This window comes from Symphalangus syndactylus, chromosome 20, assembly GCF_028878055.3.
Source record: "Symphalangus syndactylus isolate Jambi chromosome 20, NHGRI_mSymSyn1-v2.1_pri, whole genome shotgun sequence".
Classification (NCBI taxonomy): domain Eukaryota; kingdom Metazoa; phylum Chordata; class Mammalia; order Primates; family Hylobatidae; genus Symphalangus; species Symphalangus syndactylus.
Genome location: NC_072442.2, coordinates 67,398,199 through 67,409,053, shown reverse-complemented (window position 1 = coordinate 67,409,053; position 10,855 = coordinate 67,398,199). Strand labels below are relative to the sequence as shown.

Here is a 10,855-nt window from a genome sequence, read left to right as displayed (position 1 = left end):
TATAGAATAGAGCTTAAGAGACAGATACTCTGAAAGAGACATCTGTTCCAGACATGGGCAGCTTGTGTTAGTATCTGCGGAGTGTAGAATGAGTTGTTTAGTTGTGGAATTATTGGATGTTGGCTCATGAAAGGATGAACTTTGGCTGAGGCTGGGGCTTGGGCCCTACCAGGAGACGTGTTTTGGGAGAAAATACTGGGATCCCTCCTCCCTGTTCTCTGGCATCGTGTCTGCCTCCACATAGGAGGAGCCGAGGGCTGGTGCCCCAGGTGCCTGCATGTGACCATGGCAAGTGAGCCTGCAGCCTGGAGGAGGGAGGCCGACAGCCGGGATGTGAGGAGTGTTTCTGAAGGTGCTCCATGTGCATCTCCCTTTAAGTCTCCTAACAGCTCGTGAAGAAGCTATTATTAGTTCCCTTTTATAGATGAGAAAATCAAGGTTCCAACAGTGAGTAAGGTTGCACAGCCAGTAAACACGTTGCCTGGATTTGACCCCAGGCAGTCTGACTCCAAAGCCTGGCTCTTAACTGCTGTGTCAGGCTGCCTGGCAGAGAATGTGCTGGGGCATGCCAGCCTATCCTGGGCCAGAGGGAGGTGGGAGGGCTTCTCCCTTCCTGCCGTGGGCCTGGGGCTCTGTGCTTTACCTGTAGGCCTTTCTTAGAAAATGTGTGGGTGTCAGACAGCTGCAAACTTCTGCAAATTGGATCAGCTTTTTGTTTTGTTTTTGAGACAGAGTCTTGCTCTGTTGCCCAGGCTGGAGTGCAGTGGCGTGATCTCGGCTCACTGCAACCTCTGCCTTCTGGGTTCAAGGGATTCCCCTGCCTCAGCCTCCTTAGTAGCTGGGATGACAGGCGCCTGTCACCACGCCTGGCTAATTTTTGTAGTTTTAGTAGAAATGGGGTTTCACCGTGTTGGCGGGGCTGGTCTTGAACTCCTGACCTCCAGTGATCCACCTGCCTTGGTTTCCCAAAGTACTGGGATTACAGATGTGAGCCACGGTGCCCAGCCTGGATCAGCTTTTGAATTTACTCAGCACTGGAAGGGATCCTGTGGTTGTACTTTTGCAAAACTAATGATAGAAATTTTTTGTTATTAGATGGGAAACCTGAGATTGTTTAAGGAAGGACATACCTGCAATTGCTATGTCTTCTTTCTTTTTTTAAAAATTAATAAGCTTTATTTTAATTTTTTTTTAGACAGAGTCTTGTCTTGCCCAGGTGGGAGCGCAGTGGTGTGGTCATGGCTCAATGCAGCCTCAAACTCTTGAGCTCAAGCGATCCTCCTGCCTTAGCCTCCTGAGTAGCTGGGTCTACAAGCGTGAGCCACCACGCCTGGCAATTTTTTTTTTCCCCTGCAGAGATGGGGTCTTGCTATGTTGCTCAGGTTGGTCTTGAACTCCTGGCCTCAAGAAGTCCTTCTCGCCTTGGCCCCACAAAGTACTGGCATTGCGGTGCCAGCCACAGGGCTTGGCCAGCTTTATTTTTAGAGCAACTTTAGGTTCACAGCAAAATTGACACAAAAAAGATAGAGGAAGTTCTCATACACCCGCTGTGCCCACAACCTCCCCAGCTACTGACATCCCGCCGCAGAGTGGTACATTGCTACAATCAGTGAATCGACATTGATACATCATCATCATCCAAAGTCCAGCTCGTGCCTGTAATCCCAGTACTTTGGGAGGCTGAGGCGGGTGGATCACCAGAGGTCAGGAGTTTGAGACCAGCCTGGCTAACACAGTGAAACCCCGTCTCTACTAAAAATACAAAAATTAGCCAGGCGTGGTGACGCACGTCTGTTACCCCAGCTACTCGGGAGGCCGAGGCAGGAGAATCGCTTGAACCCGGGAGGTGGAGGTTGCAGTGAGCCGAGATTGCGCCACTTCACTCCAGTCTGGGCGACAGAGTGACTCTGTCTCAAAAAAAAAAAGAAAAGAAACCAAAATACAAAAAACAAAGTCCACTGGGGTCACTCTTGGGGTTATAGATTCCATGGGTTTTGACAAATGTGTGACCTGCGTTTCTCATTATAGTATCATACAGAGGAATTTTATTGCCTAAAAATCCTCCAGGCTCCACCTATTCATTGGTCCCTCTCTCCAGCTCCTGGCAACATTGACCTTTTTTTTTTTTTTTTGAGATGGAGTCTCGCTCTGTGGCCCAGGCTGGAGTGCAGTGGCACGATCTCTGCTCACTGCAAGCTCCGCCTCCCAGGTTCATGCCATTCTCCTGCCTCAGCCTCTCCGAGTAGCTGGGAGTACAGGCGCCCGCCACCACGCCTGGCTAATTTTTGTATTTTTAGTGGAGATGGGGTTTCACCGTGTTAGCCAGGATGGTCTTGATCTCCTGAACTCGTGATCTGCCTTCCTCGGCCTCCCAAAGTGCTGGGATTACAGATGTGAGCCACCGCGCCCGGCTAACACTGACCTTTTTTTTTTTCGAGACGGAGTTTTGCTCTGTCGCCCAGGCTGAAGTGCAGTGGTGCAATCACGGCTCACTGCACCTTTGACCTCCTAGGCTCAGGGATCCTCCCACCTCAGCCTCCTGAATAGCTGGGACTATAGGTGACAGCCACCACGCCTGGCTCAGTTTTGTAATTTTTTGTAGAGATGGAGTTCTGTCATGTTGCCCAGGCCAGGTCTTGAACTCCTGGCCTCAAGCAATCCGCCTACCTTGGCCTCCTCAAATGCTGGGATTACAGATGTGAGCCACCGTGCCTGGTCAGCCACTGATCTTTAACTGCCTCCATGCTTTTGCCTTTTCCAGCATGTCATGTAGTTGGCATCATCAATACAGTACATAGCCTTTTCGGATTGATTTATTTTACTTAGTATTATGCATTAGAGTTTCCTCCATGTCTTTTCGTGGCATGAGAGCTCATTTCTTGTATTGGAGGATAACATTCCATTCTCTTGGATGTAGCACTCCTTTTTTTTTCTTTTGAGACAGAGTCTTGCTCTGTCACCCAGGCTGGAGTGCAGCGGTGCAATCTCGGCTCACTGCAAGCTCCGCCTCCCAGGTTCACGCCATTCTCCTGCCTCAGCCTCCCGAGTAGCTGGGACTACAGGCACCCGCCACCATGCCCAGCAAATTTTTTTGTATTTTTTGTAGAGATGGGTTCGTCATGTTGCCCAGGCCAGGTCTTGACTCCTGGCCTCAAGCAATCCACCTGCCTTGGCCTCCCAAAGTGCTGGGATTACAGGTGTGAGCCACTACACCCAGCCGGATGTACCACTCTATCCATTCACCTACTGAAGGACATTTTGGTTGCTTCCAAGTTTTGGCAATTATGAGTAAAGTTGCTATAAATACCTATGGGCAATTTTTGTATGGGCATAAGTTTTCAGCTTCTTTGAGTAAACACCAAAGAGTGTGATTGCTGGATTGAATGGAAAGAGTATGTTTCGTTTTGTAAGAAACCACCAAAGTGTCTTTCAAAGTGGCTGCCCCGTTTTACATTCCCACCAGTGATGGCTGAGAGTTCCTGTTGCTCCACGTCCTCATCAGCATTTGGTGCTGTCAACATTTTGGATCTGGGCCATTCTAAAAAAAGTATGAAATGGTCATTTTATCTTTTCTCTTTTTTTCTGTTTGTGTGTGTGTGTGTAATTTAAACTTAATAGAATTGACCAATGTGTTGTATGCATTTACACTATAGCATGTTATATTTTTGTTCTGATCATACTCCTTTTCACTTTTCCATTCTTTTTCTTTTTTCTTTCATTCTTGTTTTTTTTCGGGAACAGAGTCTTGCTCTGTTGCCTGGGCTGTGCTGTGGTGCAGTCTCGGCTCACTGCAACCTCTGCCTCCTAGGTTCAAGCAATTCTCCTGCCTCAGCCTCCCGAATAGCTGGGACTACTGTGTGCAGCACCTCACCTGGCTAATTTTGTATTTTTAGTAGAGATGAGGTTTCACCATGTTGGCCAGGCTGGTCTTGAACTCCTAGCCTCAGGTGATCTGCCCGTCTCAGCCTCCCAAAGTCCTGGGATTACAGGCGTGAGCCACTGCGCCCAGCCTCTTTGTTCTTTTTCTTTATTAATGCTCTCTTAAAACAAAATGGTAAAAACGGGAATGAAACAAAAAAAAATCGTTTTACATCATGCTATTGATTTATATATTTATGCTTTTTAAAGTTTATTTTTAATGGACAAATGAAAATTGTATATATTAACAACATACGACATGATGTTTTGATATATGTATACAGTGTGGAATGGCCAAATCAAGTTGTCTAACATATGCAGCACCTCACTCTTTGGTGTGATGAGAACACTTAAAAAATCTACTCTCTTGGCAACTGTCAAGTCTACTGCTGTCTCTGTCTTCATGTCCTTCCCTCCATCACCTGGAAGCAGGATGAGCCACAACCCAGAATCCACTGTGAGCAGCTGCTGAGCTCTCCTGGCTCAAGAACGGTGGTGGCTGCCAGGACCCTCTCCTGGCCGTTGTCCGGGTCAGCCTGCTCGGGCGTGAGGCTGCTGTTGGAGGTCGGCGTGGCTCCCTCTCTCCTTCCTCGCTGCACCGAGTAGGGCGTATCCTAGAGTGTGTGGGGGGACCGGCCCCTCCTTGCCTGCCACCACCTTACAGAGACCCCCTTGTCCCCTTCTCCCCCTGAGCGGGTGGAACTTGTGGGCTTTTGCTTGGGCTTGGTGTCTGCAGGGCTTGGGAGTTTTGGGAGGTGGAGGGGGCCTGCTCAATGCTGCCTCGTGTGTCCTCTGTGGGGTGCTTTACAGAGGCAGAGGACGGCCCCTGCATCGTGCAGATCGACGCTGCTGGCGAAGGCTTCCACTCTGAGCTCAGTCTGGCGGGCTGGGCACACATGGGGCACCTCGGGACTGTCTGAAAGTTAGACCTCGGGGGAGCGGAGTTGGGGCAGGAATATCCGGAGGCTGCCCTCTCCCTCTCCCCACCTGCCTCCCACCGCAGGCCCCAGCCCCGTCGCCCCTGGTTGTACCAATTGGGAAGTTTCCTTCTCGGGACTGTCGCCTCTCCAGGTTCTGTGTGTTCCATCCACTGCCAGAGAAGGATCTGCGATCACAATGAAAGGTGAGCACAGCGTGGCTTATGGCTGCCACCAAGAGTGAGGAGTCAGACACTGTCGGGGGGCAGCTCCTTCATCCTTCCAGGCTCCCAGGCATTGGGGAGGCTGGGAATGAGCACTAAAGGTCACCTGTGAGCTGGCCAAGATGGGGTGGGCTGTGCTAGTTGGGCGCCTGCAGAGTGAGACTCATGGCCACACACTCCTGTGGCTGCTGTGTGGACCCCAAACGCAGGACAGAAACCCCACCAGGGACCTGAACCCTGGCAAGGCTCAGCCGGGGTTAGACAGGCAGGGGCACGGCCATGGTGTGGGGTCCTGGCTCACCCAGTGGGTGTGTTCCTTTCCATCATATTGGTGACAGCCCATGGTGTGGGTGCTGGCTCAGCCTAGTAGGTCTGTTCCTTTGCATCATATTGGTGACAGCATCCCCACCAGGCCACAGGCCATGAGCCCTCTGAGGCTGGGCCAACACAGCCCTGTGGGACTCAGGAGTCAGGGCCGCCCCAGCGGCCTGGAGTCACTCAGTGTGCCGCAGCCTGGCTTCGCGGCCCCATCTCTGCTCAGCCCACTGGGTCTGTGTGTTGCCCAAGCCTCTCACCGCTCCTTGAGCGTGCCGTGCTCCTGGCCTCCGAGCCTCCGTGGGCGTGGCTTTCTCTTGTGGCCTCTTCCCTCCTTCCGAGTCCAGGCAGATGCTCCCTCTTTCCCGAACCCATTCCCTACGCCCCGTCAGAGGGACTTCCTCCTGCCTTGGGGGATCTCAGCCCATTTTGTTCTGATGCCCCCACCTGGTGGGTCATGGTTCCTGCCTGAGCCTGTGTCCCCTGTGGCCCACGAGGGTGGAAACGGCCTTCTCCAGTTCTGAATCCCTCGTGGTCCACCTGCGTCCTTGCCACGGCCTCTCCCGTGGGCTCTCACCCTGTGCTGGGTTAAATGGGGTTGAATATGGACCATCTAAGGGGCCGAAGCTGCTGCTTCCGTGTGTTTGGGGCAGGACTGGGACGGGCTCGGGCTTCCTAAGTAGTGACTGTGACTCCACTGGGTGACCTGGCTCCTGCTGCCTCTCATAGCAGAGCGGGGGTCCCCTTCTTCCTTGCTGGGCACAGGGCACACCTCTGGGTGGGAGACAGGGGCCTTTTTCACCAGCTCCCACCTGCCCTCCGAGAAAAGGCATGAACACGAGCAAAGTGGAAGCACTGACATTCGGCGGCAGCCTCCTCCCCAGGGGTCTGAGCCGCCGGAGGCAAACCGGGGGGGCACGGGGCTGGGTCGGGAGAGGGCGAGTGAGCAAGTGGCCGGAGGCCGTGGTCAGCCCCAGGTCGGGCTTTACCGGTGGAGTTTCAGGCACAGTCATGAGGTTTCAAATTGTGAGTGGGAACTTCAGGACCCCCTGACTTCAACGGCAGAAGCGGTCTCCTGCTTCACCCACACCTGCAAGTCTGGTCTGCCCTTACCGGCCACGGGTCCTGCGCTCCCGTGGCCTAGAAGCCTCACCTGCCTCCTGCCTCCTCCCCAGGCCAGGCAGCTTGTGATGATGCAGGATTGAGAGGCTCACAGCTGGGGACTTCCCTGCCCATCAGGCGCCAGCTCCGGCCGCGTCAGCAGAGACTTCCTGCTCTGTCCCAGCCGTGTCTTGTCCACATCTCGCCCCGGGGAGCAGGTGTGCAGTTCCTGAGTGACGCCAGACACACAGGGCCATCCTGACCTCGCTCCACCCACTTCACAGCTGCAGCCTGGGCCAGGAGAGGGGGCACCGATTCTTCCTGTGATGCCCTGGCCTTGGAGAAGGGCAACCCGGGCAGTTGCTGGGAGAATACGTTGAGATGACAAAAGCAATCATAGCTAAGAGCCGACATTGTTTATTGAGTTCTTGCCGTGCCCTGGGCCTTGTTCTGGCCCTTTCTACTTGCACTTGTTGAAGCCCCACGATAACCTTGCAAAGTGGGTTTATGAAGCACGTTTCACAGATGAGGAGACTGAGGCTCGGAGAAATGACCTGCTAAGGTCATTCAGCCAGGAAGGGGGTGAGGCTGACACTAAGGGCCATAATGCATGACTGCCGGTGGACAGCATTAAATGGGGACTTCTGTCCCCTAGAGACCTGATCCCAGGAACCAACTTTTGAGAACAAGTGCCGAGTCTTGGGGCTGGCCGCCCTGAGGTCAACCAGGCTAGGCCTGGGCTGTGGTGTTCCCTCCCAGGGGACAGAGCAGAGCGCTTGACCCTTCACTAAGCCCTCCCACCTCTGTGATCTCTTTGGCTCTTCACGGCACCCTTGGAAAGTAAGTGTTATCATTCCCATTTCCTAGTTGGGAAAACGGAGGCCTGAGATGGGTAGTCCCTGCCCAGCATGGAATGCCAGAGAGGGAGGAGTTGGACCCAGAACTTCGACCTTGGCACCTTCGGCCTCCCCTGCCTTTTCTCCGGTGGGGGTGAGGCTGCTGTGTGGGTGTGGGGGTGACTCACATGGGCCACGTGGGTGGGCGGGTGCTGCAGCTGTGGCTGGTGGGCGTGGCCTGCCTGGCGCCGAGGGCAGGTGGCTCAGCCAGTTCTGCCTCTGATGCCTCATTCCAGCCATCCCTCTGCCTGCAATGAGAGCTTCCCACCGCCTCAGCCACAGTCCCACCCGGGGGCCTTGGGCCCCAGACATGCGGTGATCTCAGGGCAAGGGTTGCCACGACCACCCAGAACCTCACCAGGTGAGTCTTCCGTGCACAAGGCAGCTGGTGATCTCCAAGGCCCCTGGGGAGCCCAGAGCGTGGCCCTCAGAGGTCCTCTGGGCCATGTCTGCCCTTGGCCAACAGGCCTTGGGAGGAGGGTTGGAAGGAGCTTGGGCCCCAGCCAGGAAAGCAAGGCCGTGCACTCTTGGCTGTAGGGATGTGTGAGAATACAGGTCCTTACGGACTCAGAACATTCCCCTGAGGTTTGGGGATCCTGGGGAGGGACATCTCAACCTCACCACTGCTGAGGGGTAGAGGAGAGGCTCCTGCTTCCCGAGGCCGGCCCAGGGAGGCGGCTTTCTGGGGCAGGAGTGTGATGGGAGTTCAGGATGGGAGGAGGTGGCCCCACCGCGGGAGACAGGCGGGGCCCAGGCATCTCACAGGTGCTGAGTCAGCAGCTGTGGCTCCGCGGCCTGGTCTGTCGCATGGGAAGGGCCATTTCAATCAGTGTCAGGGATTGGGAGAGAGAGGGAGGGCCAGGGCAACAAGAGAGTCCAGCAGGTGAGAACGTGGGGTTTACGGGGTGACTCAGGGAGCTAATGACAGCTGCTGCGGCCCTGGTCTGGAGTTCCCTGAGCCTCTCCTGCCCCAGAGGCCCAGGGCAGGCCACATTCTCGGGCCCAGAGAAGGGAGAGAGCAACCAGCTCTCAGGGCCACAGAGCCCTTGGGGACCATTCAGCGCACTTCCCAGAAAGGAAACCAGAGGCCCTGGGAGGGGCGAGAGACGCGCCCTTCATCTGTCTCCTTCACGCTCGGTGCGTCCCAGCCTTTTAGTCCACCAAAGGCCACGTGGGGATGGGGAAAGCCATAGAGGCTACCCGTCCTCATCAGGCCGTGACTGGACACGGGAGGGCCGGGTGCCCAGGAGTCCCTCTCTGTGGGCTGCTCCACCTGCCTGGCCTCGAGGTTGCCTACGCTCCAGGGCCAAAGCTCTCCCTCGCCGATGCCTCCCCCATCCTGAGCCTGCTCCCTTTGAGTTGGATGGTGGGGGACTCTCTCCAGCCTGATGACACGCGGCTCCGGAAACTTCCTCCAGGAAGCTTTCCTACTGGGGTAGGATCACCAGTGGCCCCAGCTCCACCCCGCCCAGCTGGGTTCTTCTTACAGAAATCCATCTTCCTGCCCCCACCTAGGTGTCTCCGGGTGAGTCCCCTGAGGGTGACTCAAGCTCAGAGTGGCACCCCCTGACCACACAGTCACCACCTGTCCACACAGCCCTTTCCCCGCCCGTGTCATCCCTCTGTGGCCAGCTGGCCCCCTTCCCCGTCCCTATGGCCCGGCAGCAGCCTCCTCCTGGTCCCTGGCCTCTGGTCTCCCCACCTCCCAATGCAGCCCGCACTCTCCTATGTAACCCAGAGCCTCTGCACCCAACTCCCAGCTGCCCCTGGGGGTCAGCCATAGCTCCTTTTTCATGTTTAATAAAAACTTTATTTATTTTTTATTCATTTTTTTGAGACGGAGTCTCGCTCTGTCGCCCAGGCTGGAGTGCAGTGGCGCCATCTCGGCTCACTGCAACCTCGGCCTCCTGGGTTCAAGAGATTCTCCTGCCTCAGCCTCCTGAGTAGCTGGGATTACAGGCGTGCACCACCACGCGCGGCTAATTTTTTGTATTTTAGTAGGGACGGGGTTTCACCATGTTGCCCAGGCTGGTCTTGAACTCCTGAGCTCAGGCGATCTGCCCACCTTGGCCTCCCAAAGTGCTGGGATTACAGGTGTGAGCCACTGTGCCTGCCTAAAGCCACAGCTCTTATGCGGTGTTCAATGACTATACGGGGCCCAGCCTGCCCGCATGGCTTTTGCTTCCAGGGTCCCCATGAGCTTCCCAGGTTCTCTGGCCACAGCAGCTCCCGCCACTCCCGCCACTCCTGACCCTCCCAGGCTCTGCCCTCTGCCCGGCTTGTCCTTCCTCCACACAGCAGCCTGTATGGTCTATCCTGGTCTTGTTGGAAGATCTATCAGTCCCCCTTCCCCAATCCCCACACCCCTCGGAGCTCGGCACAGTGCCCAGCCCACACTGAGCATCAGTAAAGCAGGTCTGGACTGGGGGGTTGGCCTCCTCTGCCTGGGGCAAGGGGACTCAGCTAGTGAGAGGGGAGTCTAATGGACAGGCAGCCATAAGCTGGTTACACGCAGCTTTGGGTGGGCGGGGGAGATGATCGGTGTGTTGGCTGCAGAGACCACCTGGACACTGAGGAATCCAAAACACCTGAGGAGCTTGAGGCTGTGTTACTAGGAGCATAACATCTAGAGCAAAGGAGGTGACAATCTTGCTCTGTGGAGGTCAAAACTCTTGGAGAGCTGCTCATCACAAAATCGGAGAGGGACCTCGAGAAAGCAGAGCTAGTGCTCGGGAGTCCGCCTGGGGACTGGTCGGCTGGAGAGGGTGTCACGAGAGAGGACAGGGGCATGGTGGTCTCTGCCGGGACACCCTGCTGGGCTCTCCTAGGACCACAGCATCGGGGGTGCTAGAGCGGGGAGCTGGGGAAGCTTTGGGGACAGCTTCTCTGTCCTTGAAGAAGGATCGGTGACCTGGGAAGGGAGGAGTGAGCTTCCTGTCCCAGGTAGTGTGAACAGGAGCTGGATGCAGCCACACGGGGGTCCTAAACTCCCTGAAGCTCCCCCCGTCCCCCCGGCCTGAGCATCTGCCCTGTGGTTGTATTCCAGCCATGAATGCCCACCCTAAGGAGATGGTGCCTCTCATGGGCAAGAGAGTTGCTGTCCCCAGTGGGAACCCTGCCGTCCTGCCAGAGAAGAGGCCGGCAGAGATCACCCCCACAAAGAAGAGGTGGGTTTGGAGAGCTCGGGACAGGGACGGTGGCACCGTGAGGGGCACGAGCAGGGGCCTGGCACCCATCAGGAAGCCCTTGCCCTGGGGAGACCTGAGACTCTCAGTCTCACCTGGGGTGACCTGGTGCCTGGCGAGGTATGACTGGGGGATGGTGCCGGGGGGAGCACAGCACACTCAGGGGGCTGAGCTGGGGTGGTCAGTGTGACTGGCACAATTAGGGAAGCCTCCTTGGAGGGATCAGAGGGTGCTGAGGCAGGAGCAGTCAGGAGGGCTCCTGAGGGAGGTGAGGGATGGCTGGAGCCATCCTTGAGACG

The 10,855-nt window shown here is 55.8% G+C and overlaps 1 protein-coding gene across 1 annotated transcript in view; it reads left to right on the top strand.

The window, feature by feature from the left end:
* Positions 1–7,644: 7,644 nt before the first annotated feature.
* The window catches only part of LOC129469951 (transient receptor potential cation channel subfamily V member 3), a 46,762-nt gene continuing 43,551 nt past the window's right edge, over positions 7,645–10,855 (top strand). The window contains exons 1-2 of the mRNA XM_063629669.1: positions 7,645–7,732; positions 10,418–10,538. Coding sequence (XP_063485739.1) covers positions 10,420–10,538 — 119 coding nt within the window. The 5' untranslated portion in view covers positions 7,645–7,732; positions 10,418–10,419. The remainder of the gene's footprint in view (positions 7,733–10,417; positions 10,539–10,855) is intronic.